The sequence below is a fragment of the Aspergillus ibericus genome, assembly GCF_003184845.1.
Source record: "Aspergillus ibericus CBS 121593 unplaced genomic scaffold BO80scaffold_11, whole genome shotgun sequence".
In the NCBI taxonomy this organism is placed as follows: domain Eukaryota; kingdom Fungi; phylum Ascomycota; class Eurotiomycetes; order Eurotiales; family Aspergillaceae; genus Aspergillus; species Aspergillus ibericus.
In genome coordinates, this window is record NW_020292109.1 from 728,475 (window position 1) to 756,329 (window position 27,855).

General features: G+C 54.8%; 6 protein-coding genes across 6 annotated transcripts; 3 read left to right on the forward strand and 3 right to left on the reverse strand.

Moving 5' to 3' along the window:
* The first annotated feature begins 2,071 nt into the window (after positions 1-2,071).
* Positions 2,072-3,590, forward strand: BO80DRAFT_25579 (uncharacterized protein). The gene is made up of 2 exons (XM_025714678.1): positions 2,072-2,478; positions 2,543-3,590. The coding sequence occupies exons 1-2, from the start codon at positions 2,364-2,366 to the stop codon at positions 3,502-3,504; spliced, it is 1,077 nt and encodes a 358-aa protein (XP_025577405.1). The 5' UTR covers positions 2,072-2,363; the 3' UTR covers positions 3,505-3,590.
* Positions 3,591-3,908: 318 nt separating this feature from the next.
* Positions 3,909-6,103, reverse strand: BO80DRAFT_471790 (transcription factor TFIIIC subunit TFC1; the record flags this gene model as incomplete). The annotated part of the gene is made up of 5 exons (XM_025723108.1): positions 3,909-5,262; positions 5,309-5,417; positions 5,470-5,550; positions 5,601-5,910; positions 5,963-6,103. The coding sequence occupies 5 exons, from the start codon at positions 6,101-6,103 to the stop codon at positions 3,984-3,986; spliced, it is 1,920 nt and encodes a 639-aa protein (XP_025577406.1). The 3' UTR covers positions 3,909-3,983.
* Positions 6,104-7,677: 1,574 nt separating this feature from the next.
* On the forward strand, positions 7,678-10,445 carry BO80DRAFT_25587 (protein phosphatase 2A regulatory subunit RTS1). Its single transcript, XM_025714680.1, has 8 exons — positions 7,678-7,838; positions 7,958-8,168; positions 8,232-8,293; positions 8,401-9,000; positions 9,068-9,421; positions 9,482-9,652; positions 9,708-9,835; positions 9,887-10,445. The coding sequence occupies exons 1-8, from the start codon at positions 7,815-7,817 to the stop codon at positions 10,245-10,247; spliced, it is 1,911 nt and encodes a 636-aa protein (XP_025577407.1). The 5' UTR covers positions 7,678-7,814; the 3' UTR covers positions 10,248-10,445.
* Positions 10,446-11,212: 767 nt separating this feature from the next.
* Positions 11,213-23,586, forward strand: BO80DRAFT_423518 (histone acetyltransferase TRA1). Its single transcript, XM_025719070.1, has 4 exons — positions 11,213-11,637; positions 11,748-11,905; positions 11,978-22,720; positions 22,769-23,586. The coding sequence occupies exons 1-4, from the start codon at positions 11,544-11,546 to the stop codon at positions 23,450-23,452; spliced, it is 11,679 nt and encodes a 3,892-aa protein (XP_025577408.1). The 5' UTR covers positions 11,213-11,543; the 3' UTR covers positions 23,453-23,586.
* Positions 23,540-24,883, reverse strand: BO80DRAFT_378018 (Saf4/Yju2 family protein). The gene is made up of 4 exons (XM_025716717.1): positions 24,791-24,883; positions 24,666-24,728; positions 24,543-24,607; positions 23,540-24,450 (listed from the first exon to the last, which is right to left on the reverse strand). The coding sequence occupies exons 1-4, from the start codon at positions 24,811-24,813 to the stop codon at positions 23,750-23,752; spliced, it is 852 nt and encodes a 283-aa protein (XP_025577409.1). The 5' UTR covers positions 24,814-24,883; the 3' UTR covers positions 23,540-23,749.
* Positions 24,884-25,066: 183 nt separating this feature from the next.
* BO80DRAFT_378019 (anaphase promoting complex subunit CDC16) lies at positions 25,067-27,724 on the reverse strand. Its single transcript, XM_025716718.1, has 2 exons — positions 27,403-27,724; positions 25,067-27,350 (listed from the first exon to the last, which is right to left on the reverse strand). The coding sequence occupies exons 1-2, from the start codon at positions 27,497-27,499 to the stop codon at positions 25,186-25,188; spliced, it is 2,262 nt and encodes a 753-aa protein (XP_025577410.1). The 5' UTR covers positions 27,500-27,724; the 3' UTR covers positions 25,067-25,185.
* Between the last annotated feature and the right edge of the window lie 131 nt (positions 27,725-27,855).

Consider the following 27,855-nt stretch of genomic DNA (forward strand, 5'->3'; position numbering starts at 1 on the left):
AATATGTTAAGCTCGCAGGCATCTTTCTACCTTACCACCAGTGCTACTTCCATAGTGAAAATGTCAATTCACGAAATGGCAATAGCATGTCTACGTTAGCTGGGAAAAAATTCAACCCAGTATCCAATAGCAAGACATGACACGAAGTTCAAGTGCAAGGTCGGGAGGCAACCTTGGGCTCCACACCCGCGTCGATATACTATGTCAAGACTGTTTACATGGCTCCATCGGGCCTGCCCGAACCATGGGTGCAAGGGGGGAAACGTCCCGCAACCTCTTGATGCACCCTCGTCGGGGCGATTGAAATTTTTCCTTGGGTGTGGACAGGGGCAGGGTGTCGTATCCGGCTCTGGATATGAATGGCTCTGAGAATTGGTTGAAGGAGGAATATCTATTCTTTGTAGCTGTTGGCAGCATTGGCTATATTCGAGCGCTTACCAACCTCTGGTTTAGTGTCAGCAGCGGACGGCACCGAGGAAACCAAACCCAATGGTGAGAGATATGTACGAGGCTTCGCAGCAACCGTGGCCCGGGTGATGGCATTCTTTTGTAGGAAAGTATCCGACAGCATTCCTCGAGACTAAACGAGAAGCCAAGCGGGTCTGAATAGCTGACGCGCCGCGCGTGGGAAAGAGGCCGACAGAGCGGGTCAGAAGACAGCCCTGACATGCCAAAACTAAAAGGTTAACAAAGATTAACTCTGCTGGTCCGTGGCAGAAAAAAACCGGAGCATGTCATCGATTACGATCCTTGGGTCGTCCATCGACTGGACGCGAAGAATGGGACCAGCGTGTCACTTGAGCTCTGGGACATCCAGACCCTCGCCATTTCCGGCGCGTAACGTGCATAGCCCCTGGCGCTGGTCCAGACCAGAGACTGTCCACCTCGAGACATACGAGATGATGGTCTGGAGTAACTGCTGTCGGTTGGGAATAAGTGCAGCGAGTAAGGACGCTGGGGCTTCAGCTAACCTCACCTTCCAGGTTTGTGTTTCAGATTGATGCAGCCGTGCCAGAGACATGGGCTGGGAAGCGCCGAGGGACGACGGTGAGGAACCTAAATTAGAGTCTTCTTGCTGGCGGGAGATAATTATATCAGGATCGATTGATCTAGACTGGATTTAGTTCAGGTGTATGCTGCCGTTACACCATGGTGCAGTCCAACAACATCATAGGAAGACCGCCGTAGCGCCGTCAATCGCGCCGACCCCCCAGGGGTGCAGTGGTGAAACATGGGAGGGGCCTACGTGGTCGACGCTGGCCATGATGGACACGCGCGATGGAGCGACGGCGCGCCATGCACTCTGGATGAGGAAGGGACTCGACAGTCTGGTTGGTGAAGAGGTCAAGCGGAAGAAAGGGTCGTGATGGGAACGCGTTGAAAGGGGGGTACATGAGTGGGGTGGGGGACAGACACGGTCAGCCATGGATCCTTGAGTTCAATGGATTGAGAGAAGCCGTAGCTAGTCAAGAGGACCAAGTGAGTAGCATTCCTCTAGTCAAGAAGACCGAGTAGATGATATCATCAGGTGAATCTCCACGATTGGCGACTGGATCTTGCATCTCTCCATCCGCATTGGGGATGGGGCGGGAAAGCCCTGATCGTCGGTCGAGCGCGACGCGCCTCGAGGGCGACGTGATGAGCAATTGGGAAGAATGAACATTGTATTCGTGGGAGCAGCCAATAATCGATCAATAATGAGCGTCTCAGCCTTGCATCGCACCATTTGAACGCCGAGAGTGGATTTAGCCTCCGTCTGGAATTCGGTTCCCTGGCCATCTGGCGGCCATTCCGGGCAACGCCATTGAGACACGAACTCGACGCGCTCGCCCCGAATTCCCCATCGTTACTTATACACGCTTCTCCTCTCTCACTCTTACTCTTCAGAGCCTTCCCACTTCTTCCCGTGCATAGCCTTTCAGCCCTTGCCCGTTGAAACCGCTTGTCTGCATGTTTCGTCTCTTGGTGCCGAAGCCTGGAATGAGCGTTGAATGACCAGCACCCTCGATTTTTTAGGCATTCTCGGTCGACGTTGCCTACCACGCTGCCTGCACCCTTGCCTCTATCGCCTCATATATCTCCTCGTCCAGCTCGCTCGTTCTCTTCTTGTGTCACTTCCCATCTCGCTGTCTGTCGTGGACAATCAATCTTATCATCAACATCAACATCTTTATCCCATCCCATCGTTCCTCCCTGTCGGATCCTAACCGTCGATCGCCTCAGACCGCCAATCAACCCCACTCCGACGCGACCAAAACATCCCGTCTCCAACCCGGCCTCGCTGCCGGTTGATATCCATTCCATTCCACCCATCCGTTCCATCTCATCAATTCCTCGTCGGTTCATCACAATCGGTCGACAGGATGGCCGCCCTCACGATGACTCCTACCACCATACGTCAACCTTTCGCCAGCTTGGATGCGCCACGCATGCGTTCCTTGCTCAGGAACAAGATGAACCTGAAGAACAAACAGGATGGTATGTCATGCAACGCCTCTTCACTTCTCCCCACGTGCCATCAAGCTAATAGAAATCACCCCAGGTGCCATTCTATTGGGAAAGAAGCAGTCCTTGTCGGATGTTGACTCGGAAAATATTGACCCAACCACTCTCAAACACTCAACTAAGCGCAAGCGTGGTGCGGAGGATGACGGCCTGGAGCCTGCCGAGGAACCATGCAAGCCATTCAAGACCTCGCGCATGGTTTTGACCACCGTGGAGACCATTGTGACTCCTCGCAAGCCTACAACCCCTACAAAACCCACCCTGTCTACCCCCAAGTCCGCTCCCATCCTCCGACCTGCCGGACGCTCACCACCACCCAAGTCGTGCAAGTCATTCTCTCGTCGCTCTACTATTGCCAAAGGCCGTCTCGAGTCGGCGAGTCGGAAGACTGTCCACCGCCCATTCTCACTGGCCACCGCTCTGTCTGGCAAGAAGGCCAAGACCCATTCCAGCCCCAAAGCTCCTGCTTCCTGGTCCTTCGATATCCATGTGGACAACGAACAGGACGAGATGACCAACCTCATGCAACATTCCACCTGTGTCCTAGACATTAGCGACCAGGAAGGGAAAGTGGAAACCTCGGGACGCGGCAAGGAGAACGTCCCTCCCGCCGAGCTGGGCATTGACCTTCCTCGTTCCCGTCAGCGCGAGTCCCCTGCTGCCGCGGCTCGCAAGTCTGTCATGCTTGAGGAATCTCGGGAGCCCCTGGGTGACCTCAGCCCCGCTGACTACTACGGTGACGATTGCCATGCTTTCTCGTATGCTATTGTGTACGATGACGAGACCGAGGAAAATGCCAAGGCACCTTTATCCTCTCTATCGCGCCCAAGCCCCAACCGCAGCAAACTTTCTACAGTTTCTTCCATCTCTGCCTTAGTGGAAGCGACCACCCCCGCGAAGCCTATCCTTGACCAGAATGCCGAACCTTCGGAGGCTGAAATCGAAATCTGGGAGAGCGCAAGTGCTGCCGAGGAAGCGGCCGATGCTGTCAGCGCTTGATAGGCTTTCGCGTACCTTGTCACTTTCGTCCATACCATACCAACCAGAGCTCTATTACCACGGCGTTTGGATTCCTTTTAGGGGCTGTACAGAATCGTTCTTGGATACCCTACTGATACCGTCTTTTTGATTTCGTTTGAAGCCCCGTTGAACCGACCAGTGCCGTCACGACATGAATTTTCTTGCGTCTTCCCTACCTGACTATCACGATCCACACTACCAGCGCACTACCATACTATCCCTGGTCTACATGCAGACCAACTACCCTGGCATGCTCGCCTATCCTTGGCCTCTCCGTATAATGGCCCCTGTCACCTCATTCCTTTGATGCCCATGTCTGCATGTACCCACTAATGACCTGAGAATGTGTCACGTTACCTAATGTCCTGTATGAAATACATACCCTTGGCTTAGTCCAACAAAAAAAATTAAGAATCTCGATGCAACGAACTTGCTCATTGGTAATCTGCAAAGTACATTTAAGCTCTCCGCCGTGTAGCTCTCTTGGTCTCGGCGCCAAGCATATCCGTATCCTCATCGTCATCCTCGGATTGTTCTTCATCGCTCTCGTCTTCCTCATCCTCATCCTCATCTTCCCCCTGCTCCTCATCTTCAGCAACTGACGCTGCGGCCGCTGCCTCCGCCGCCGCCTCCGCCAGCTCTTCCTGCTCATACGCCTCTTCCTCACCTTCACTCAATTCCTCACCCCCCTCCTCACCACCCACCACATCCTCCTGAAACTGTACCCGACGCACTGCCCTCTTCCCCTTCGACCGCGCCGTCCCCTCCTCCTGTTCCTCCTCCCTCACCACTCCCCGCCCACGCTTCTCCCCCGCCGCCTTCTCCTTCCACGCCGGCGCGCCCTTAATCATCGCCCTCAACTCCGTCGCCATCATCATCTCCCTCTGCGACGCGACACTCGGATCCAACCAAAAGTCCACCATGACAGACTCCGGCGTCGCATGATCCGGCAACGTCAGGATATTCGCAAACTCCTCATCATTTGTGACCTTATCGTCCAGCAAGGAGAGGATCTTCGCGCGCATAATCGTTTTCGTTTTCGCGAGTGTCCCGTTCCCGAACCACCCGTCTGTGACGATGTCGCATGTTTCCCGGAGGAAGGTTGTCGGTGGGTTTGGTGGGAAGAGGATGCTTCGGAGGGTCGGATCCGTCACGTCGCAGAACATCCACATGCGGCCGTCGCGCGGGAGGGGTAGTTCCCCTGTGAAGAGGTGGGAGTCGGTCGGGAGTTGCGAGTCGATGTGGTCGAGGGGAACTTCGTTGGGACGGGCGGCGGCGTGTCGGCGACCCGTGTAGCCGTCTCGGGCGACTTCGGCGTCGCGCGGCAGGATGCGGAACATGGCGGTTTGGTAGATTCGGTAGGATGGGGAGGTGCGTGGGTCGTGGCCGTATTTGACGATGGCGTCGCGCCAGGGTCCCGAGCGGAAGATGTAGCCTACGTAGGGGATGGCGTGGCGGAGGGCGTAGCGCTGTTCGAGGGTGGGGAGGGAGTTGCGCAGGCCGCGACGGGTCCAGGCGGGACGTTGAGAGAAGAGGGATTCCACGGTCGCGATGGTTTCTTGGAGGATTTTGTCCAGGGTGGCGATGGGGGGACAGCTGTCGCGGGGTTTGTCGGGGACGGTGGCTACGTCGTAGGATACGAGGTGCGTGAGTACTTTGACGACGCGTTGGGTGTTGACGGTCGTGATGTTGCCGGAGGTGTCGATGGATTGGCGCACCGTGGGGTTTTGGCGATAGCTGGGGTTGTTAGTGGGCGATGAAGTGGTATAAGGGATGGGCTTACATGTAGTTGAAGGGGATGTCGCCGAAACTGAAGGATGGTGGTGGGATCAGATCCACGTTGGAGATGGCTCCTTTGGTCATATCAAGGTCGAATTGTTTCATTTTCTCATCTGGTCTGATTAGTATCCATGGAATGAATGTATATAGACAAGAGGATCGTACAGTCGAATGGCAATATCTGCTCCCGGAAACGGTTGGCGAAGGAACTAGATGTCGTGGAGAAGACATAGTCCGGCATGCCTGCTCATATCAGCATCCTGTACGCAATTGATGTGATATATTTGAGAACGCACCTCGAAACACATGTGTCCGGCTGATAGAGCCCACCGGCTCAACTTGATATCTTCCGACATTATCACCCAGAGTCCGCAGCAGTTCTCGTGCGCTGCGCCGTTGCGGCTCCGTGGGAATCGTCGAGACAGCAACGCCGGTGAAGGGCTCGTTTGATCCCTTCTTGCGCTTGCGACCTGTTCTCTTTGGAACAGTCACCTTGAGGAGGATGTTGTTGGACGTCGAGCTGGTCGACTGAAGCGGCCGGGACATGGCATCCTCCGGACGGAGGAGCAGATGGGCCGGGCTGTCTGGCTTGGGTGGGTGCAAGATCTAGATTGTCGTTAGATCGTTTGAATGATAATCAAGGGGCGGGGGGTTGTACTCTGGTGATCCCCGCATCACCTTTCAGCGTGTCGACGGCCTTGTCGAGGTTTCTGATGATGGCAGGATGCTCCACACTGACGATGCGACGAGAGGGGATATGGTAGAACGGGGCCGTTCTCGACCCATACTGATCGGCCATTCTGTCCTGCTGGGCTGGAAACCCGGGTCTAGCCAATGGGACCTCGATTCAAGTGGTGAAGAGGAGGCTGGTGGCCTAGACCGAAGCTATATAAATGCGGATAAGTCTGCACGGATATTGAACCAGGATTGACGTCAACGGTCATCCAGGGGCTCGAACTTAATTTATCCTACACTGGACGAGCTCGCGAGTGGGCTCACTGATTCGACCCGACACCAGGGATTTCCCGCGTCCGCATTACAGCCTCGACCCGACCCTGCCTGCCCGCCAGGCCTAGAGGATAGATGTTGAAGCTAGAAATCTGCCAGTCACATGACCGGGCCGGGCTGCCACACCACCGGACCTCCCCAAAATCGAATGGGAAAAAAAAGCCGCGACTGAGACACGCGGAGAGGCTGGATGCGATTCCCGGTGGTGGCTAATTTGGCTCCTTTAATGTAATATGATGCGGTTGCTTTTTTTATCTTCTCGGTGGTTCTTACGGAGGGAATGTGCTGTCGGCCCCTTGCCTGTAGGGGAAGTAAGCTGGAAACACAGCACCAAGAAAAGTGGGAAGGATGCCGTAGAGATGAGTGTACATAGTAATAGGATGATCCCGGTAGCTGTATATATTTCGTAATGTTGAGGCCCCATCGTCCCATTCATCTGGTTCTCAAAACCGGTTGATCCCAGATTCACATCGTGCTGGTACCCGGTCGATAGGTACGATAGTTAAGTTGGTTAAGGGACCCAACCAGGCCCACGACTGTCCTGCACCACCACGTCCGAGCGCTTCTCTTAGCCATAGCCTGTCCGCCCTTCGAGTCGCCGCCCCCCCTCCCCGACCTTGATACCACGAACGACTGCTATCTACTGCTCAACCATCATCGCGGAACAGCTCACCCTGACGACCCTTCCTTGTCGGTTCCCGACGATTCGACCTGTTGACGAGTGTTCCCCGTCCGCAACCGTGTCCCTCGTGGGTTGCGACCGTGCTGGACTGCCTGCGAGGCAATTCTCCCCCCGGGGCTCAGTATTGCACCCCGCTTCCCGGCCAGCCGCTAAGCGACACGGAAAGACGATCGCCTCCAGCAGACCAGACCGACTGACTTACCGTTGGCTGCTCCCTATACCGCTCCGTTCTCCGTTCGCGCCAAAGAAGTGAGCGTGCCTGTCTGAGAGATCCTCCTCCCTCCCACTCCCACTCCCCCCAATCGTCTCGACCTGAACTTCTCTTGAGGTAAGTCCTCCTGCAGCTATAGTTTCCTGTTCCTCTTGCGCTTCTGGAACCGTTCTTGTTTTTGGCTTCGCCCCTCCCCTCGTCCTCCCTGAACCCCCTTCTGGTGGTACACTTCCCATCCGCTTGGTCTTTTGGGACCTCCTACCGCCTCCCCCCGGTGCTGGTGTTGGCTGGTTTCCACCATTCCCACCCCTCTTATTCTCTCGTCTTTAATTTGGTTATATCCCGCCCCTGCGATTTTCGAGGCAAGGCCTACCCCTGGATCTACCTGTCTTCCATCAATCCGACCCGAGCGCTATGCTAGGCTGTGGTGTGGTGGGAAATGCTCATGTGGTCATTTCCAGGCCGACATAAACAAATCCCGACGTGGCTCTCCTGAGCTGCCCCCCGCGCTGTCCAACTCCCCATCCCTCCTGCTAGTGTGCGGCAGCCTGCTGCACTGGCATCGAGATCCCAGACCGAGTACATGTGGCTGTTCGATTTGTCGCGACAATGAAGGGTTTCAGACAGAGAGTGGTGAGTTCCCTATCGACTTCCGCCCCCTACCCTTTTCCCCGCCTTCTCCAGCGGATGATCAGCTCTCTTCGACCACGGCGCCCCCCTCCTCGCCCCTGAACGCTGGCTGATTTCCCTAGCATGAGCAGTTGTCGAGGGCCAAAGAAGCCAATAAATCCTCGAAAAAGAAAGACTCGGCACAATCCCAAAATCATACCGCCCTCGGAGTCAATCATGGACAGCAGTCCTCGTCCCCTAACCAGGGCACCCCGACCTCGTCTACCACGTCCGTGAATGATACTAGAGGGAAGTCTCCGGACAATGGCTTGCAGGCGGGAATGTATCCTCCTGGTCAGTACTATATTCCGCAGGGCGGTGGCATGGTTGGTCAGCCCGTGAGTAACGGTGGACCAGGAACTCCTACCAAGCAGGGACAGCCGATGGCCCCGAGCGTGGTTATCAGTCCAAGCGCACCGGTGAGTTTTTCAGCCCTTATGGAAGCGACCATGTTCTGGATCCTCCAAATCGGGCCTGGTGATAGCTTTCGGTCTTCTGATCGATGTTGACTCTTGTTTCTCGATAGCATGTCCCTCCCCCTGGAGCCGCCGAGACGATGCCAGGAGACCTGGCCCCTCCCCGGAAGTCCCATGTCTTCGATCGCCTGCAAACAACTCCCAAGGATATGTCCGAAGGAATCCGAACCCCTAAGCGCCAGCATTCGTCGCGATTCGATATTTCCGACCAGCGCCAGAGAGAGTTGGAGAAGCTGGAAAGTTTCCACGAGGTCCCTCCCCATCGTCGCCAATCCCTCTTCATGCAGAAGATCGACCAATGCAATATTATCTTCGACTTCAATGACCCCACTGCCGATATGAAGTCCAAGGAGATCAAGAGACTGGCCCTCCACGAGCTTCTAGACTACATCGCCAACAACCGCTCGGTGATCACGGAACCCATGTATCCTCGGGTAGTCGAGATGTTCGCTAAGAATCTTTTCCGACCAATTCCGCCCCCGGTGACTCCCCAAGGCGAGGCGTTTGACCCTGAGGAGGACGAACCGGTGTTGGAAGTCGCATGGCCCCATATCCAGGTGGTATACGAGTTCTTTCTACGCTTCATCGAGAGCCAAGACTTCAACACGAACATCGCCAAGGCGTATATCGACCATCACTTTGTGCTTCAGGTATGCTATTCTGCCAGCACTTGACCGGAGGAAGAGGCGCAGGACCGTGTGACTGACCGCGCAACAGTTGTTGGAGCTGTTTGACTCTGAAGACCCCCGGGAGCGCGATTTCCTCAAGACCACCTTGCACCGTATCTATGGGAAATTCTTGAACTTGCGATCATATATTCGCAGATCTATCAACAACGTTTTCTTCCAGTTCACGTACGAGACTGAGCGATTTAATGGAATTGCGGAGCTGTTGGAAATCCTGGGCTCTATCATCAACGGCTTTGCTCTTCCTTTGAAGGAAGAACACAAGCTTTTCCTGACCCGTGTCCTGCTTCCCTTACATAAGGTCAAAAGCTTGAGCATGTATCACCCGCAGTTGGCCTACTGTATCGTTCAGTTCCTCGAGAAAGACTCGACGTTGACGGAAGATGTGAGACTTGACCCGAATTTTGCTTTCGCGTGACTCAATGGCATTTCTGACTTGGATTAGGTGGTTCTTGGTCTGCTGCGCTACTGGCCCAAGACAAACAGCACGAAGGAGGTCATGTACTTGAATGAGGTGGAAGACATCTTCGAGGTCATGGACCCGGCCGAGTTCGCCAAGGTCCAGGTGCCTCTGTTCCAGCAACTCGCGAAATCAGTCGCCAGCCCACATTTCCAGGTTTGTCCCAACCCCGATCCAGGATTCACTGTTGAAGCGCTAAGCGTTTGTCAAGGTCGCGGAGCGTGCCCTCTACTTCTGGAACAACGAATACTTCTGTAACCTGGTCAGCGACAATGTGGAGATCATTTTGCCGATCATGTTCCCTCCGTTGTACGAGAACTCCAAAGGACACTGGAATCGGTACGTCAACTGGAGTTTGGGCTCTCCTCCACGGTGACTAACTGCTCCTAGAACGATTCATAGCATGGTCTACAACGCCATGAAGATGTTTATGGAGATCAACCCACAGCTGTTCGACGAATGCTCCCATGATTACAATGAAAGGCAGAACAGTGCCGAGGAGCGGGAGATTGGTCGACAGAACCGGTGGGAGAAGGTGTTGGAACGAGCCAAGGAGAGGAAGAATGGAGTTACTGTGCCCCCGCAATGCCAGGTCGCCGAAATTCCAGTCCACTTAGACGATATCGATACGATCACCCGCGACAGTCAGCAGCGTCTTCATGCGCTGAGATTGGATGACTCGGGTGCAGGGACGGAGCGACGACCTCGAGAAAGCACGGCATCTTCGGTTAGTATTCAGGTCCCCGAATAGCTTGTGTGGTCATGTTCTGCCCATGACGTTGTCGCACTTGACCCGCCAATCCCCTACAATTTTGCTTTGTCGTTGTCTTTGCTAAGAATTCGCCGATTTCCATCGTACAGCAAGCGTGATTCTAACGTTGGAACGTCCGTTTTATCCAGAGACGGCGCCGCGGCTCCTCTGATGATACTCGAAGGCGAAGAAGTGGTAGCGCTAGTGAGATTCGACCGCGTGTAGATCGACGACGGTCGGCTGGTGCTGGCGTTACTGTATCGATCTTGTCCCGAAGCAACTCTACAAAGTAACGGTTGGCTTGATGACATCTATTCCGTTAGATTTTCACCCTCAATGATGGCATAGCGACTACGAGCTGCGATGAAGTGTATTCGTTTTCATTTGGTTTTCACATGCGGCCAGAACCCTCGTCTTCGTCCCCCGATCAATTCTCCCGCGTCTTATTGTCTCTTTCCCCTTTCTCTTTTACTTCTACTACTACTTTGTGTACATGGCCTTCAATATTCTTGTGTCTGCCCGAGCGCGTGGCTCGTGGAGCCCGTGCATCGGAATGGACGTTCGAGTTTGGACTTTTAGAACTGTGTTCGGGTCTGGAAAACGGGTGCGAATGGCGTTTCCCTCCGTCGACCTTGAGGTCGACGTACTCTTGAGATTACAACATGAAGTATTTATGGCTTGGCCGTGAACCCGATTCCTGTCCTTCTAGAACCCCCACCTCGAGTAATTCGCTCTGCGAGTAGCAGAGACCGCTGTGTACCTGTCACCACGTGCCTCCTGGAACGAACCCCTGAGCCAATGGTCCGTGATACGTCAACAGCCGCTGGGTCGCATCGTAGGCGCGCGTGTGCCGGCTTGGAGAAACAAAGTCCCGTTTTTGCCTATTTCGGCCTAGTGTTTCGTTCGGGGTCTCTGCGATACCCGCGTTCTGCTCTGCTGCTTTCTGTTCCTGTCGGTTTGCAGGCCGTCAGTTTGCGCTCATTTACTCTTTGCTTGATTGTCTCCATTTCCCTTTCCTTCCTTTGACCGATCGCTAATTAGGACCCCTCTTCCCCCCCTCCTCTCCTCCATTCCTCCATCTCCTCTCCTCGACCCACCGAGCTCGCTTCATGACTTGACGACCTCGACTGTACCACTTTCCAATCTTATGAGGCGCCTTCCGTCGCTGCTGAGCCCTTCGAGATAGCTCCACCACCACCAACCCGCATATGAATCCGACATAAGAGCAGCTTGTGCCGGCTTCTAGATTCAGGCCGGCCTCGCGGCCTGGCGATTCATCAATCCCATTAGCTTAATATGTCCTCCGCTGAGGGCCCCCGAGGCAACATGGAGCGGAACGCGGAGCGAAATATTGATATCTACAGCACCAAGCTGGGCGACGACAAGATTGGTGCGTTTCGGTCTTTGCTCATTCATGCGGAGATAGGTGCCTCAGCTTTGGATCGGGCTCTTCCAGACCTATCTGACTGCGAGCATGGGCTGACGCTTTCTCGCACATAGATATTAAAATTAGAGCGAATGTTGCTGTCGAATTACGAGATAATATAGAACCTCTATGCTCCGGCGCAAGCTACCCAATCTTCTTGTCGAAGCTATGGCCGGTGTTCAAGCACATCCTGAAGGGCGAGCCCGTGTTCACGAACTTGTCCTTCGAGCAGGTGAGTCAAGGATCGTGACTGGTTCAGATCCTGGTTGTTGGAATGGGGACTCATGCATAGGTCTGTCGCCAGAAACTACGAAATTGTATCCTCGAGACACTGCATCGATTGCCAATGGCATCCCCGGACGTGGAGCCCTACGCCGCCGACATGGTCGACCTGCTGATGGATCTGGTACGGATTGAAAACGAGGAAAACGCGGTGCTGTGTATGAAGACCATCATGGACCTCGAGCGCAACCAAGCCAAAGCTACCGCCGCGCGCGTGCAACCGTTCCTCGCGCTCATCCAGGAGATGTTCCAGATGATGGAGCAGGTGGTTCGGGACACTTTCGACACTCCCAGTCAAGCTACCCCGTCGGGGATGCCTTCAACGCCCAGTGCTACGGCCCAGACCTTCCAATCCCCCCGACCGAGCTCGCCGGCCACATCTGTTTCGGATCTCGCCCCGGATCAACAACAGGCCAACAATGTGCTACTCAAGGGCATGCAGTCGTTCAAGGTCCTCGCGGAGTGTCCGATCATTGTGGTATCCATCTTCCAGACTCACCGGGCGGCTGTCGCGGGGAATGTGAAGCTCTTTGTGCCACTGATCAAGAGTATTCTTCTGCTTCAAGCTAAGCCCCAGGAGAAGGCACACGCGGATGCTGCAGCTCAAGGCACGATATTCACTGGCGTATGCAAGGAAATTAAGAATAGAGCTGCTTTCGGCGAATTCATTACAGCGCAAGTGAAGACGATGAGCTTCTTGGCCTATCTTCTTCGTATGTACGCACAACAACTGCAGGACTTCCTCCCCACACTTCCCTCGGTCGTTGTCCGTCTTCTGCAAGACTGCCCCCGCGAAAAGTCCGGCGCTAGGAAGGAGCTCCTGGTTGCCATCCGCCACATAATCAACTTCAACTACCGGAAGATTTTCCTCGAGAAGATCGACGAGCTTCTCGACGAGAGGACCCTGATTGGTGATGGCCTTACCGTCTACGAGACCATGAGACCTTTGGCCTACAGCATGCTTGCCGACCTCATCCATCACGTACGGGACCATTTGACGCGTGACCAGATTCGCCGGACTGTCGAGGTGTACACCAAGAACCTTCACGATGACTTCCCTGGAACGAGCTTTCAGACTATGAGTGCAAAGTTGCTCCTCAACATGGCAGAGAGAATATCCCGGCTGGACGATAAACGCGAGGGTCGCTACTTCTTGATCATGATTCTAGATGCGATTGGTGACAAGTTCGCGTCGATGAACTACCAGTTTGACAATGCGGTCAAGGTTTCGAAAGCATATAAGGCCACCAGAAAGGACCTCGAACCTTCTTCAGAGCGGTATCTCGCAGAAAGGGAGCATCCGCCTGACTGGGACGAAATCGACATTTTCTCCGCATCTCCCATCAAGACTTCCAACCCTCGTGATCGCGGCGGAGATCCGGTCTCAGACAACATCTTCCTCTTCAAGAACCTCATCAATGGGTTGAAGAACATCTTCCACCAGCTCAAGAACTGCAATCCGGATCACATCCAAATCGATCCGGCCAGTGTGCCCATCAATTGGTCGGAAGTCTCTTATGGCTACAATGCTGAGGAAGTCCGCGTTATCAAGAAGTTGTTCCACGAAGGAGCCCGGGTTTTCAAGTACTACGGGGTGGACCAGTCTCCTCCGGAGGTAAACTACTCCTCTCCCTTTGACTTTCTTGCTGGCCAGTACACCGCGCCTATGTCACGCGAAGAGAAGGAGCTCCTGGAGAGCTTCGGAACCGTGTTTCATTGCATTGATACCGCTACCTTTCATGAAGTCTTCCACTCTGAGATACCCTACCTTCACGAGCTTATGTTTGAACACGGCGCCCTCCTTCACCTACCTCAGTTCTTCCTGGCCAGCGAAGCCACTTCCCCGGCATTCTCCGGGATGGTATTGCAGTACCTTATGGACCGGATCCATGAAGTGGGCACTTCCGAGATGACGAAAGCAAAGATCCTGCTGAGGATGTTCAAGCTGTCGTTCATGGCCGTGACACTATTCTCCGTCCAGAATGAGCAAGTTCTACACCCTCATGTTACCAAGATCGTCACCAAGTGTATAGAGCTTTCGGTGACTGCTGAGGAGCCCATGAACTATTTCCTCCTCCTGCGCTCCCTTTTCCGCAGCATTGGTGGCGGCCGCTTCGAACTCCTATACAAGGAAATCTTGCCCTTGCTAGAAATGCTTCTAGAAACCTTTAATAACCTGTTACTTGCTGCCCGGAAACCACAAGAGCGGGACCTCTATGTCGAGCTTACACTCACAGTTCCGGCTCGCCTGAGCCATTTACTGCCGCATCTCAGCTACCTCATGCGCCCTATTGTAGTAGCCTTGCGTGCAGACTCGGACCTTGTAGGTCAGGGTCTGCGGACTCTTGAGCTCTGTGTCGACAACCTCACAGCCGACTATCTGGACCCGATTATGGCACCCATTATGGATGAGTTGATGACGGCTCTGTGGGACCATCTGCGGCCGCATCCCTACAACCATTTCCACGCTCATACGACCATGAGGATCCTGGGCAAGCTTGGTGGTCGCAACAGAAAGTTCCTTAACCACCCCCCTGACCTTTCCTTTGAACAGTTCGCCGATGATACGCCGAGTTTCGATATCAAGCTTATCGGCCCAAGCGAGAAACGGCCTTTCCCTGTTGAAATCGGCGTCGACTTGGCAATCGGGAAGCTGATGGAGGCTCCCAAGACACCCGCGGCTAAAGCATCGGACATTTACTACAAGCAACAGGCATTCCGCATGCTTTCATCGCAGCTGAAGCTCTACATCGGATACGAGAATCTTCCGGAGGACCTGGCTTCCCTCATTCGTCTGCATGCGAACGATCTTTTCGAGAGCAAGACCACGGCAATGCCCGACATCCTCGAGAGATCGGAGCGGTCTAGTTCCATCACCAAGAAGCTGACCCAGGAGGGCTCAATGAAGAAGCTCCTCAAAGCTTGTATCTTCGCGACCACTATCCCGGAACTTGAGCAGACCGCAACTGCTTTCGTGGCTGATGTGTGTAAACACTTTGCTGTTGTGGAAGTCGGACGTGCTCTTGCCCAAGCGAGGCACACTCGCCGGCCTTTCGACGTCACCAATGGTGAAGGCCCTGTGTATCTTGACTCCCGGGTCCTGGCCGAAGCTGTGGTGGAATCTCTGTCATCTGATAACGCCGAAGTCCGTGATGGTGCTCAGGCAGCAATGCAGGTCATGAAGGATGCAGCCTGTATCATCTTCGGAGCCCCAGAGCGTGTCGCAAAGCTACCATTCTTCCAGCATCTTGGTCGTGTCTTCTGCCACAGCTGTCATAGCGAAGAGTGGTTTACTAAGGCTGGGGGTAGCCTTGGTATCCATATCTTCGCGACGAAGCTGGATCTGGGCGATTCATGGCTTCTGGACAAGCAAGTTGAATTCGTCAGAGCTTTGATGTATGTCATCAAGGATACGCCCTGTGACTTGCCGGCCAGCACGCGAATAAGGGCGCAGGAGACGCTGGATCTGATCCTCCGCCGATGCTGCAAGAGCCTCTCCCTGGATGACCTGAAGAACGAGAAGAGCCGCATGTACTCGTTGTGCGGTCACTTCGTCTATGAGCTCTCCCATATGAACAAGCAGGTCCGCGAGGCTTCGCGGCGCAGCTTCTCTACTATCGCTGAGGTGCTGGGTTGCCAGGTGCATGAGCTCATCCTGCCTGTCAAGGACCGTCTCTTGCAGTCCATCTTCAACAAGCCGCTTCGTGCATTGCCATTCCCTACGCAAATCGGCTTCATCGATGCTATCACCTACTGCTTGAGTCTTCATAACAACATTGTGACTTTCAACGATCCGCTCAACCGGTTAATGCTGGAGTCTCTTGCCTTGGCTGATGCTGATGACGAGTCTCTTGCCTCTAAGCCCAATGAGTTCAAGAACGCAGAGATGATTGTCAATTTGCGTGTCGCTTGTCTACGTCTCCTGTCAATGGCCATGAACTTCCAGGAATTCGGCAATACCCCACAGAACACGAGCCGCGCACGTATTATCTCGGTCTTCTTCAAGTCACTTTATTCGCGGTCGCCTGATGTTATCGAAGCCGCCAATGCAGGTCTCCGGGACGTGCTCACCCAGACGAACAAGTTGCCGAAAGATCTGCTCCAAAATGGTCTTCGCCCTATTCTGATGAACTTGCAGGATCCCAAGCGACTGAGCGTTGCGGGACTCGACGGTCTTGCGCGGTTGCTGACATTGCTCACTAATTACTTTAAGGTGGAAATCGGAGCCCGTCTTCTAGACCACATGAAAGTCATTGCCGACGATGCAGTCCTGCAGAAAGTGTCGTTCAGTCTTGTTGAGCAAAGCCCGCCCATGAAGATTGTAGCAGCCATATTTAACATCTTCCACCTCCTCCCCCCAGCTGCCACGTCGTTCATGGAGCACCTGGTGAACAAGGTGTTGGACCTTGAAGACAAGCTCCGCAGAACGTCCAATAGTCCTTTCCGGAAGCCTTTGGTCAAATATCTCAACCGGTACCCCAAAGATAGCTTGACTTTCTTCCAGAGTCGCTTCAAGGATGAGCGTTTTGGACGATTCTTTGGCCAGGTCTTGGCAGATCCTGAAAGCGAAGCGCTTCGTTCTGCGGTAGTTGCGGACACTGACAGTTTCATGAACGCTGCTTTCGGCCAAGAGCCAACTGATGGCAAGAACACTGCCGCCATCAACGGTATCTACGTGGCCCACTCCATCTGTACGTATGAAGCTACCAAGTGCTGGCTGGTCTCGCATGCGGACCTGAGGACTAAGCTCTTGAGCTCGGGGCGCGATCTGGAGAGAAAGCTGCGTAACGATAAACTACCAGCCAACGAGCGGCTGAGAGTCGAACAAGCAGAGGATCAATTGATGGATATCTTCACCAACTACCTCACCGAGTCGGTGCAAGATCTGGACTTCCTATTCGAGGTCATGGACGGCCTGTCCGCGGATGAACTGAAGCGTACGCTGTCGTTCCCGAAATTCATTTTCCGGCACATCATCACGAACGAATCTATCGACTACCGCCGATCCGTGATTATGCGCTGCCTGGACCTCTATAGCCAGCGCGCATGCTCCCAGAAGATGAAGACATACGCCTTCCGCCATCTGGTCAACCCTATCTTCGCTATGGACGTTCAGACAACGTGGAATGGTCCGCCCAATAGCCCTAAGCTGATGGACAAGAGCATGACCGAGTTCATTCAGAGCCGCTTGTGGAAACCCCAGCTGGCCGATCTAAGTGAGGAATCGAACCAGGCTGGTGTTGACCACTCGCGCATGGAACTCCTCCAGCTGTCTGCTTTGCTGATCAAGTATCACCACCAAACCGTACAGGATTCACGCAAGGACATCATCAAGTTCGCCTGGAACTACATCCGACTTGAGGACATCATCAACAAGTACGGCGCTTACGTCCTCATCAGTTACTTCATTGCGCACTATGAGACGCCTTTCAAGATCGTGGTGCAGGTCTACGTGGCTCTGCTGAGAGCACACCAGAACGAGGGTAAAGCGCTTGTGACACAGGCTCTTGACGTTCTCGCACCTGTCCTGCCCACTAGGACCTACATGGCAAACAACAACGCCCAGGTACAAGATCCACGGTACCCCCTGTGGGCCAAGTGGCCTCGACGCATCTTGGCTGAAGAAACGGCAAATCTGCAGCAAGTTATGTGCATCTTCCAATTCCTTGTGCGGCAGCCAGACCTCTTCTACGACTCCCGGGAGCATTTTGTTCCTCTTATTGTCCCGTCCCTCATCAAGATTGCCTCCCCTCTGAGTTCTTCCAATGAAAGCAAGAAGCTGGCGCTCAACCTCATTAGCCTCATCTGGCACTGGGAGGAAAAGCGTGTTAAATCTAGCTCTTCTCCGATGCCCAACGGTGTTCACGATTCCCCGAATACCAAGAAGCGCAAACTGGAGGAGGTTCAGAGCACTGCTTCTCCTTCGCCTGCGACTGGGTCTTCAAGGGACTACATGGTCCCTCCGGACCTGCGTGCTGCGCTCACCAAGTACCTTATCTCCTTCATCACGACAATTGCAGAGAGATATCCAGTTCCTGCTTCTAGAATCCGTGAGCTTCCTTCGGCAAAGGTGCTGCCGCCCGTGCCCACGGGTGATATGGTCAAGAAGGCTGTATATCTGCTCAGGAATCTTTTATCCCAAGAGTACTGGGCCGACTTGGACATTGAACTGTACCAGAAGGCCACCGAACCGATCCTTGCGGGTGAGAGGGGAGACAAGCCCGAAGATAAGTATGTTACCGGTGTGATCAATGCTCTGCAGGTCGTACGAGTGCTTCTGGCTTCCAAGCCGGATGACTGGATCATGGCGCGTTTGCCGCTCATACAGAAACTGTTTGAGAAGCCCTTGCGTTCGGATAACCCGGAGATTCAGGACTGCCTTCATGGGGAGGAGGACGAGATGGATATCTCTCCCAAGCTGTTGCCTCCTGTCAGAAGGGTCTTGGATGCCCTTCCGGACGATCAACCAGAGGAGGAAGATGCTATGGACACGGAGAGCTCGCCATCGGAGTTCGTCACTTACCTATCAGCCATTGCTACTGAAACCCTATCGAGCAACAACTATGTTTCCAGTCTGAATATTCTCTGGACTCTTTCCAAGAACAAGCCGGCCGAAATGGACACCCATATTCCCCAGGTCATGAAGGCGTTCTCACAGAAACTGGCCAAAGAGCATGTCGCAGCTTCCACCGCCAACCAAGGACAGTATCCACCAGGAACCAAGCCCCCGGAAGGAGTCCCAGACCAGCAAGAATTTGAGATTGGCGTGGATCTGATCTTCAAGACCATCGAGCTGATCTCCGTCCGCATGTCTCACCTTGGAGAGCAGAGACGTCCTTTCCTGAGCGTGTTGGCGCAGTTGGTTGAACGCTCCCAGAACATTAAGCTCTGCAGCAAAGTGTTGGGCATGGTTGAGACCTGGATTTTCCACTCGACCGAGTCATGGCCCACGCTCAAAGAAAAGACCGCCGTCTTGCACAAAATGCTGCTGTTCGAATCGCGGCAGGACCAGACCATGTTGAAGAAATTCCTCGATCTTGTCATCAGGATCTACGAGGATTCCAAGATCACTCGGACGGAACTGACAGTCCGCCTGGAGCACGCTTTCTTGATTGGCACCCGAGCACAGGACGTTGAGATGCGGAATCGCTTCATGAACATCTTTGACCGCAGTTTGACCCGCTTGGCCAGCTCCCGTCTCAGTTACGTGCTGACCTGTCAGAACTGGGACACTCTGGCAGACTCGTTCTGGTTGGCCCAGGCCGCTCACTTGGTCCTAGGCTGCGTTGATATGGGTTCCTCGGCGAGGTTGCACCCTGATGACTTCACCGTCTACCCCTTGTCTTTCCTCTACGGCAATGCCGACAAGGACTCGAGGAAGGCAGATGTAATGGTGGATATCCAGTTGGAGGCCTTTGTCTCTGAGCGCAAGCGGTTCATAAGCGAGATTGGGGACGTCAAAGCGCGTGATTTGGTCGAGCCCCTGTGCCAACTCCAACATACTGATCCCAATGTGTCGTACAAACTTTGGACAACTCTGTTCCCTATCTTCTGGTCTACCCTGTCGAAGGAAGACCGCATCGATCTGGAAAAGGGAATGGTGACTCTTATCACACGCGAATACCACCAACGACAACTTGACAAGAGGCCGAACGTCGTCCAAGCTTTGCTTGAGGGCGTGGTGCGCGCTAAGCCCCGGTTCAAGATCCCTCCGCATGTGATGAAGTATCTCAGCCGGACCTACGACGCTTGGTATACGGCTGCCACGTATCTCGAGGAGACTGCCATCAGCCCTATCATTGATACCCCTACTGTGCGCGAGAGCAACCTTGATGCTTTGGTGGAGGTATACGCAGGGTTGCAGGAAGATGACTTTTTCTATGGTACTTGGCGACGCCGTTGCAAGTTTGTGGAGACCAACGCCGCTCTTTCCTACGAGCAACAGGGAATGTGGGACAAGGCTCAGCAGCTCTATGAAAATGCTCAGATCAAGGCTCGCTCCGGAGCTATGCCGTTCTCTCAGGGCGAATACTATCTCTGGGAGGACCACTGGCTGATCTGCGCACAGAAGCTGCAACAGTGGGAGATCCTGAGTGACTTTGCCAAACATGAGAATCTGAACGATCTTCTCCTGGAGTCAGCTTGGAGAAACATTGAGAATTGGCAGAGCGAGGGCAGCCGGGAGCAGCTCGAATCCCTCATCAAGTCGGTTTCCGATGCACCAACTCCCAGACGCACCTTCTTCCAGGCCTTCATGGCGCTGCTTCAATTCCACATCAAGAAGGAGAACATCCAAGAGTTCAACGGTGTCTGCGATGAGTCGATTCAGCTGTCCATTAGGAAATGGCTTCAGCTGCCGAAGAGGATTACGAACGCCCATATCCCGATCCTGCAGCACTTCCAGCTGCTCGTGGAGCTCCACGATGCCAGCCATATCTGCGCCAGTCTTTCGCAGACCAATGAGCGTAACCTCGATACCAAGTCTGCGGAGTTGAAGCTGCTCTTGGGTACTTGGAGAGATCGTCTTCCCAACCTCTGGGACGATATCAATGCCTGGCAGGACCTGGTTACATGGCGGCAGCACATCTTCCAGCTGATCAACGCGACATACCTGAGCCTTTTGCCCCCGCAGACAAACAATGTGGCGAGCAACTCGTATGCTTATCGAGGCTACCACGAGACAGCGTGGATCATCAACCGCTTTGCCCACGTTGCTCGCAAGCATCAAATGCCCGAAGTGTGCATCAACCAGCTCAGCCGTATCTACACCCTCCCGAACATTGAGATCCAGGAAGCTTTCTTGAAGCTGAGAGAACAAGCCAAGTGCCACTATCAGAATCCCAAGGAGCTGAACAGTGGACTGGATGTCATCAACAACACCAATCTCAACTACTTTGGCGCCCAGCAAAAGGCCGAGTTCTACACCCTCAAGGGCATGTTCCTTGCCAAGCTCAACCATGTCAATGAGGCAAACGAGGCATTTGGTGTGGCTCTCTACTACGAGTTGAGACTCGCCAAAGCCTGGTCCGAGTGGGGACAGTACAGCGATCAACGGTTCAAGGCTGACCCAACCGACTACGAGCTGGCGAGCAACGCCGTCAGCTGCTATTTGGAGGCAGCCGGTCTGTACAAGAACGCCAAGTCGAGAAAGCTGCTCAGTCGGATCCTCTGGCTTCTGAGCCTGGACAACGAAGACGGACAGATTGCGCGTGCATTTGAGAGCTTCAAGGGAGATACTCCAGTTTGGTATTGGATCACGTACATACCACAACTCCTTACCAGCTTGTCGCATCGCGAAGCTCGTTTGTGCAAGGCTGTGCTGGTCAAGATTGCGAAGCTGTTCCCACAGGCCTTGTTCTTCCTGCTCCGTACGAACCGGGAGGATATGCTCAACATCAAGAAGCAACACGATCAGAAGCAAGAGAAACTCAATCGGGTCAGACAACAGCAGCAGCAACAGCAGCAGCAGGCTTCCCCGCGTCCCAAGGCTTCCCCGGCAACTATTAACGCCTCCCCTCTGCAGAACTCCCAATCCGCCAATCCCAGCCCGCCGACTTCTGTTCCCTCCCAGGGCGGTCAGCAACCAGCACAGAACCAGACCCAGCCTCAACCACAACCGGCGCAAGGCCAGATCCCGAACGCAGGCCAGGCCAACAACCAAACCGCTCCACAACAGACCCCTGTTCAGGGCCAGGGTCAAGGTCAGGTTCAAGCTCCTGCCCAAGGACAGGTTCCCAACCAAGGACAGCCTCAGATTCAGCCCCAAGGCCAGCAAGGCCATCTGCAGGTTCCTGGACAAAACGGAGTGGCCCAACCGAACCAGAATGCTGCTGGCGGAGAAATCGAGAAGGAGCCGCTCAAGAAGCCATGGGAGTACTCGGATGAGATCATGTCTGGCCTCAAGACCGCCTTCCCTCTGCTGGCGCTGTCCATGGAAACCATGGTCGACCAGATTCACAAGAACTTCAAGTGCCCACCGGACGAGGATGCCTACCGTCTCATTGTTGCGCTGCTGAACGACGGACTCGCGTACGTGGGCCGCATGCCCGGCTCTTATGCGCAAGATTTCAAGCTGCCGCCTGCGACCGAAGCCAATATCACGCGCTTTGCTGAGACCATCCTTCCTGCCCACATCCGCAAGTCTTTCGAGGCGGACTTTGTGGTCAAGAAGCCCACTATGTACGAGTACATCCAGAAGCTGCGTCGTTGGCGTGATAAGTTCGAAGAGAAACTGGACCGCCGGCCTCAGTCGCAGTTCTTGGAGACGTATTCTCCGCACCTGAGTGAATTCCGCTTCCTCAAGTTTGACGAAGTCGAGGTGCCTGGTCAGTATCTTCTGCACAAGGACAAGAACCAGGACTTCGTGCGCATCGATCGCTTCTTGCCCGACATTGATCTGGTACGCGGCATCGGAGTCTGCCACCGTCGCCTGAAGATCCGCGGTCACGATGGTAGTGTGCATCCATTTGCGGTCCAGCATCCCGCCGCCCGGCACTGCCGACGCGAGGAACGCATCTTGCAGCTGTTCCGTATTTTCAACGGACTGCTGGGCAAGCGCAAGGAAAGCCGGCGTCGCAACCTGTACTTCCATCTGCCGCTCATGGTACCACTGGCGCCTCACATTCGCCTGGTCCGGGATGATCCGTCCTACATTTCCATGCAAGGCATCTACGAGGACTATTGCCGCCGGGTGGGCATCAACAAGGACGAGCCGGTCATGTTCACGATGGAGAAGATGCGGTCGCTGGCCGAAACGAAACAGAACGTAAGTGATCTGGACCGGACCATGACGGACCCCACTGACGGCTTCCAGCGCACCAACGATCAGCAGCAGGTCTTGCGGACCGAGATGCTCACGGCGATCCAGGAGAAGTGGGTTCCCAGCACCGTTGTGTTGGACTACTTCCAGCGGATGTACCCGAACTTTGCAGACTTCTGGCTATTCCGGCGACAGTTCGCTTATCAATATGCGGCGATTGCATTCATGACCTACGTGATGCACATGGGCAACCGGTACCCCAACAAGATTCTGATCTCGCGGTTGACCGGTGACATCTGGGGCTCGGAGCTGATCCCTACGATCAACCCGACCAAGGCATTCTTCTACAACCCCGAGCAGGTGCCGTTCCGCTTCACGCCTAACATTCAGACTTTGCTGGGGCCGATTGCCACGGAGGGTTTGTTTGCGTGCGCGTTGATGGCGATTGCCCGCTGCCTCACGGAGCCGCGACATGAACTGGAGCAGCAGCTGAGCGTGTTTGTGCGCGACGAGATGATGTTCTGGGCGACGGCGCAGCATCGGGCCCCTCTGGGACCGCCGCAGCTGCGTGACCTCGTGTACAACAACAGCGACGTCATCGTCAACCGGGCCGTCAGCCTTGCCAGTCCGCCGGAGGGTAATCTGCCCGCGAATCAGACCACGATCGATTTGATCTCCAAGGCCGTGAACCCGCAGCATCTGGCGGCGTGTGATGCACTCTGGATGCCGTACCTGTGAAACCCGTGTTTTTCTGTATTTGGCGTTTGTTCGGCTGGGGTTCAGCCAGGGTAGTTTCATTCTAGCGTGGCGCCTGGGGAACGGGATGGATTGCTACTTGCTATTTCTATTTATTGCTATATGCATTGCTGGTGTATGATATTAATCGAATTTTCACAATGCCGTTGTGACTAATGCCGTAGAACTCTGTAATGAATTATCAGAATCAACTTGAAAGAACCCTATCAATGCCCGTATATAACTCCAGCTAATGAACCAACGCCAACCTGCAATGAGCAATTCGTAGGTAGAAGGAACCTAAACCAACGACGGCTTGGCCTTCTTCTTAATGCCCAGACTATTAGCAAGCGGCTTCTTCGCCTTCTTGACCCTCGCAAACGACGGCGGCGCCGGAGGAGGCATCTCCCCATTCGCAGCCCCCACCCCGTTCCCTTCCCTCGCAGATTCTCCCTCCTCATCAACCAACCTCTTCACCCTCTCCCCCTCCTCCGTCATAAACGCCCTCCTCGCCGCCTCCTCAATCTCCCTCTCCACCCGCTCCGCCTCCTCATCCCTCTCCTCCCTCCCCCCCACCAACGCCCCCTCCACCCCCCCCTCCCCCGCCCTCTCCACCCTCGCATTCCGCGTCCGAATCTCATCCAACGCATCCGCAATCGCCATCTCCCGCTTCGAATCGAGCATCTTCTCCTCCAACTCCGCCATCTTATCCCGTTCCATCTGCTCCGCCTCCTCCCCTTCCTCCCGCTCCAACCGATCCAACACCTCCTGCTCCGTCTCATCCGCATTATCATTCTTCGCGCTGTCCCTCCACGGCTCGAAGTTCCGCTTCGCGCCCTTTTCGGCCCGGTAGTCCATGTTCTTCGGGTCCGTGAGGAAGGTGATTTCTCCGCTGCAGCGCGTGCATCGGATGTAGAATCGGTAGATCGGGATGGAGAAATATTTTTCGGATGTGGTTTCTTTTCGAGCGTTGAATTTTCGGCCTTTGTAGATGAATTCGCCTGTCCCAAACCAGTCTATATTAGTATGGATTGGGGGAAGGGGGAAGGGGGAGGAGGGGGGGGGGGGGGGGGGGGGGGGGGGGTGGACGTACCGCATTTTGTACATTTCATGGAGAAGGGGGCCATTAGACGGACGGTGATTAATTTTGGTCCTTGTCTGGGGGGAGTTAGTGGTTATTCGCAGGTGTGAGTAGCTGGAATGGGGTATAATGTACTGTCGTAGATGCTTTGGTGTGCGTGTAATAGCACTCGGATCAAAGTCCGGGGGGTAGTATTTGCTATAGTTGATTGATGGTTAGTTGCGTTGTTCTTGGATGGAGGATGGGATGGGTGAACTTACGTGAGAACCTTTCGCTCGGACATGGTGGTGATTTACTCGAGTTGGTTTGTTAAAGAAGATGGGTTGTTTGTGTTGGAAATGGGGAAGAGTAGGTAGGCGTTGAGAGTCAGGATGAGGCGAGATGCGATGCGATGGATGCGATAATGTCATGTGACTGCGAGCTTATCTATGCGTGCATATGATTAGTAAGAGATATATGAAGGGCAGTGCACGATTCATTGTATGGCATACGGCATATGGAGTAGAATGCACAGATGCTGTATGATGGTATGTGATACTCATTTGGTATGCTAAGGGATGAACAATGATACGCCGCTATAACCGAACCATGCTATAACCGTGCCAGGCCAGGGTATATCCAAACGCCCAGTTGCTATGCTCCAAAGTCCCAATCACTAACTGTGCCTTGCGTTGCTTCGCATCCTCGACCCCCGGCTGCGTCCCTCGCTCATCTCTGTCAGTCCCTGCCGTTTGCTGCGCCCCCCGCGCACCCGGCTCATCGCCTGCCGGAGCAATCCATCCGCCTCCTCGTCGAGTTCCATCTCTACCCGCTCCCCCGCTGTCTCCTCCGTGACCGTGGTCTGACTATCCACATGAGCGACCTCGTCGGTCCACTCTTCGGCGTACGTCTCCTCTGCAGTGCCTCGTCGTCGCGAAACCCGCCCCTTCCCCTTGGAGGATCGCGTCGAACTGCGACTCGCAATGGTCCGAGAATCGTCCAGCAGTACCGGCTCCTCCTGGCCCTCCAGTGCCCATATCTCCAGCGCCCGCGACAAGAGCGTGCCAGCAATCCCAGCGCCACCGGCAGCATCTCCACCCCCGCTGGCTCCCAGAACACGCACTGCCTCGTGCAGGGCCGTCACCGCTTCCATGATGCGATCCAACTCCAATAATACCAGGCCGCGAGCAGTGTGCAGGGACCCGATCAGTCCCCGATCCTCATAACCCCCGACGCCCGACGAGGCCACGCCAGAAGCATTGCCGCCGCTGCCTCCAAGGAATGGGCTATACCCGAAGCTTGCACCCGCAGCCCCGATGCGGAGACACTCGTCGAATTCTTCCAGCGATTCTTCAAACCGGCCGATTCGGCGCAGCGCATGGCCTAAATTGGCTCTGGTCGCAACCCAGGCCGCAGGCTCGCACTGCAGCGATGTAGCTAAGGTCAGGGACTGGCGGAACAACTCAACGGCGCCTTCAAGATGATTCTGGTGATACAGAACCACTCCCAGCTCGTTCAGGACAAGCGGGTCGCCACCCAAGGAGGTGAGTTCCGACGGATTGGCGCGGACCGAGGGAGCAGAGCTTGATGCCGCGCCAGTCGACATGGCGTAGGCTGCTGACAGATATTCATGGGCCAAGGACATGTTGTTGAGTGCGAGATGTTGCATCCCTAGGAAGAGCTGTGGCAGGTGACTGCCCTGGAACAGCCGCGCGGCAGTGCTATATGCCGCAATGGCTTGATCGTGCTCTCCTTCGGCGGCAAAGGTATGAGCAAAGCCAATCCATGCTGGCGCCGAATGTGGGTCTAGGAGGGACGCTTTGGAGAAGTAGCGTCGGGCTTCGGCGATTTTCGAGACGGATAAATAGTAGACACCAATAGCAAGGTATGTATAAGACTCCTCCGGGGCATGGTCCGCTAGTGTATGAGACAGAAGAAAGAGGGCATTCGTGGCGCCCGTCTCATACAGGCACGCCAAATGCAAGGGGTATACGGCAGGCGGATGACCGAGGTGGCTTTGAGCCGGCATATGGACCGCAGGCGTCATCTGCGATGATACTGCGGATTGCGAGGTGGACAAAATCGATGATGTGAGTTCTAAGGCTTCGGCAAACCGGCATTGGGTATATAGAGCTTCTGCGCGCGAGAGGAGGATATCCGGGTTCTCCGCGAGGTTGTAGTGGGTTGACAATGTTTCGGTGGCGTCCGAAAGGATCGCCGGAGAGGAGTATTTGGACAGTCGGGTGGTGTAGAGCATTTTGGTAAAATGGGCGGCTTCCTGCGCCACCGATGGATCGGGACTGGACACCGAGTCGAAGTCCAGAGACTCGAGGAATTCCAGTTCCTCGGCGGGCGACATCAGGGAGTTCTTCATCAGCTGGTCAAACGCCTCGAAGCACTGCACATCGATACGGACGGCATCTTTGTAGCAATCGCGGGCGCGGTCAAACGCATTCTGCTTCGCGAAGCAGAGCCCCCGCAAGTAACACATTGCGGCCTCGAACCGAATATTTTGGGTATCTTCCTTCTCCCGCTCCTCGCTCCGGTCGATGCGCGACGCCGTCATCTTTCCGTTCCGTAAGGTGACATGGCTGGGGCCGTTGAGGTGTTGGAGTTTGCGGCGGCTGTTGCTGCTGCGTATCAGGTGGGTGGGATTGTGGTCGCCCAGGACCAAGAGCGCCTGGTCGAACTGGTTCTGCTTGATGTGACAGTGCCCGGCCAGATAGCGACAGGCCGTACTTCTCGAGATGAGGTCTTTCCGCGACAGCAGGGCCAGGGCGCGTGCGTAGTTGTCGTTGGAGAAATGGACCTGTGCAAGCCAGAAGGCATCGGAATCGCTGTCTAGAAAGCACCCAGGATTAACACTGCTCAGAGGGCGATGATGTTCACTTACTGGTCAGCGCGAACACTTTGTCGCCGATGTAGATGGCCGCATCATGCTGGCCCCGATTCAGCGCATCCTGACGCCAGGAGCGCAGGAACTTCTCCATGGCCGAATAGATGAGGGAGGTTCGAAGGCGAGGGGTTGATCAGGACGGTCGCATAGACTGAAAGGCATGGGGCGGGTTGGAGGGGCGACGGAGGTAAACAGACCGCGGGTCTTCGTCCAAGCCAACGGTGGCAAGCAGGAGCAGGCCGCCAAGTATGAAGTAGGCACGGGTCAATTGAGGCGCGGATCTACCGCTGCAGACTGCACCGAAGGAAGGACTGAGGGGGCAGGTAATCGAAGTGGAAGAATGAAGCTGGTCGGCTTCTTGCTGGAACCAAAGCGCGCGTTGCGGGCCCGTGCGTCTTCCCGATCCAGAACCCGGCCGGATGCTTCCAACGAGCTTACTTTCATGGATGG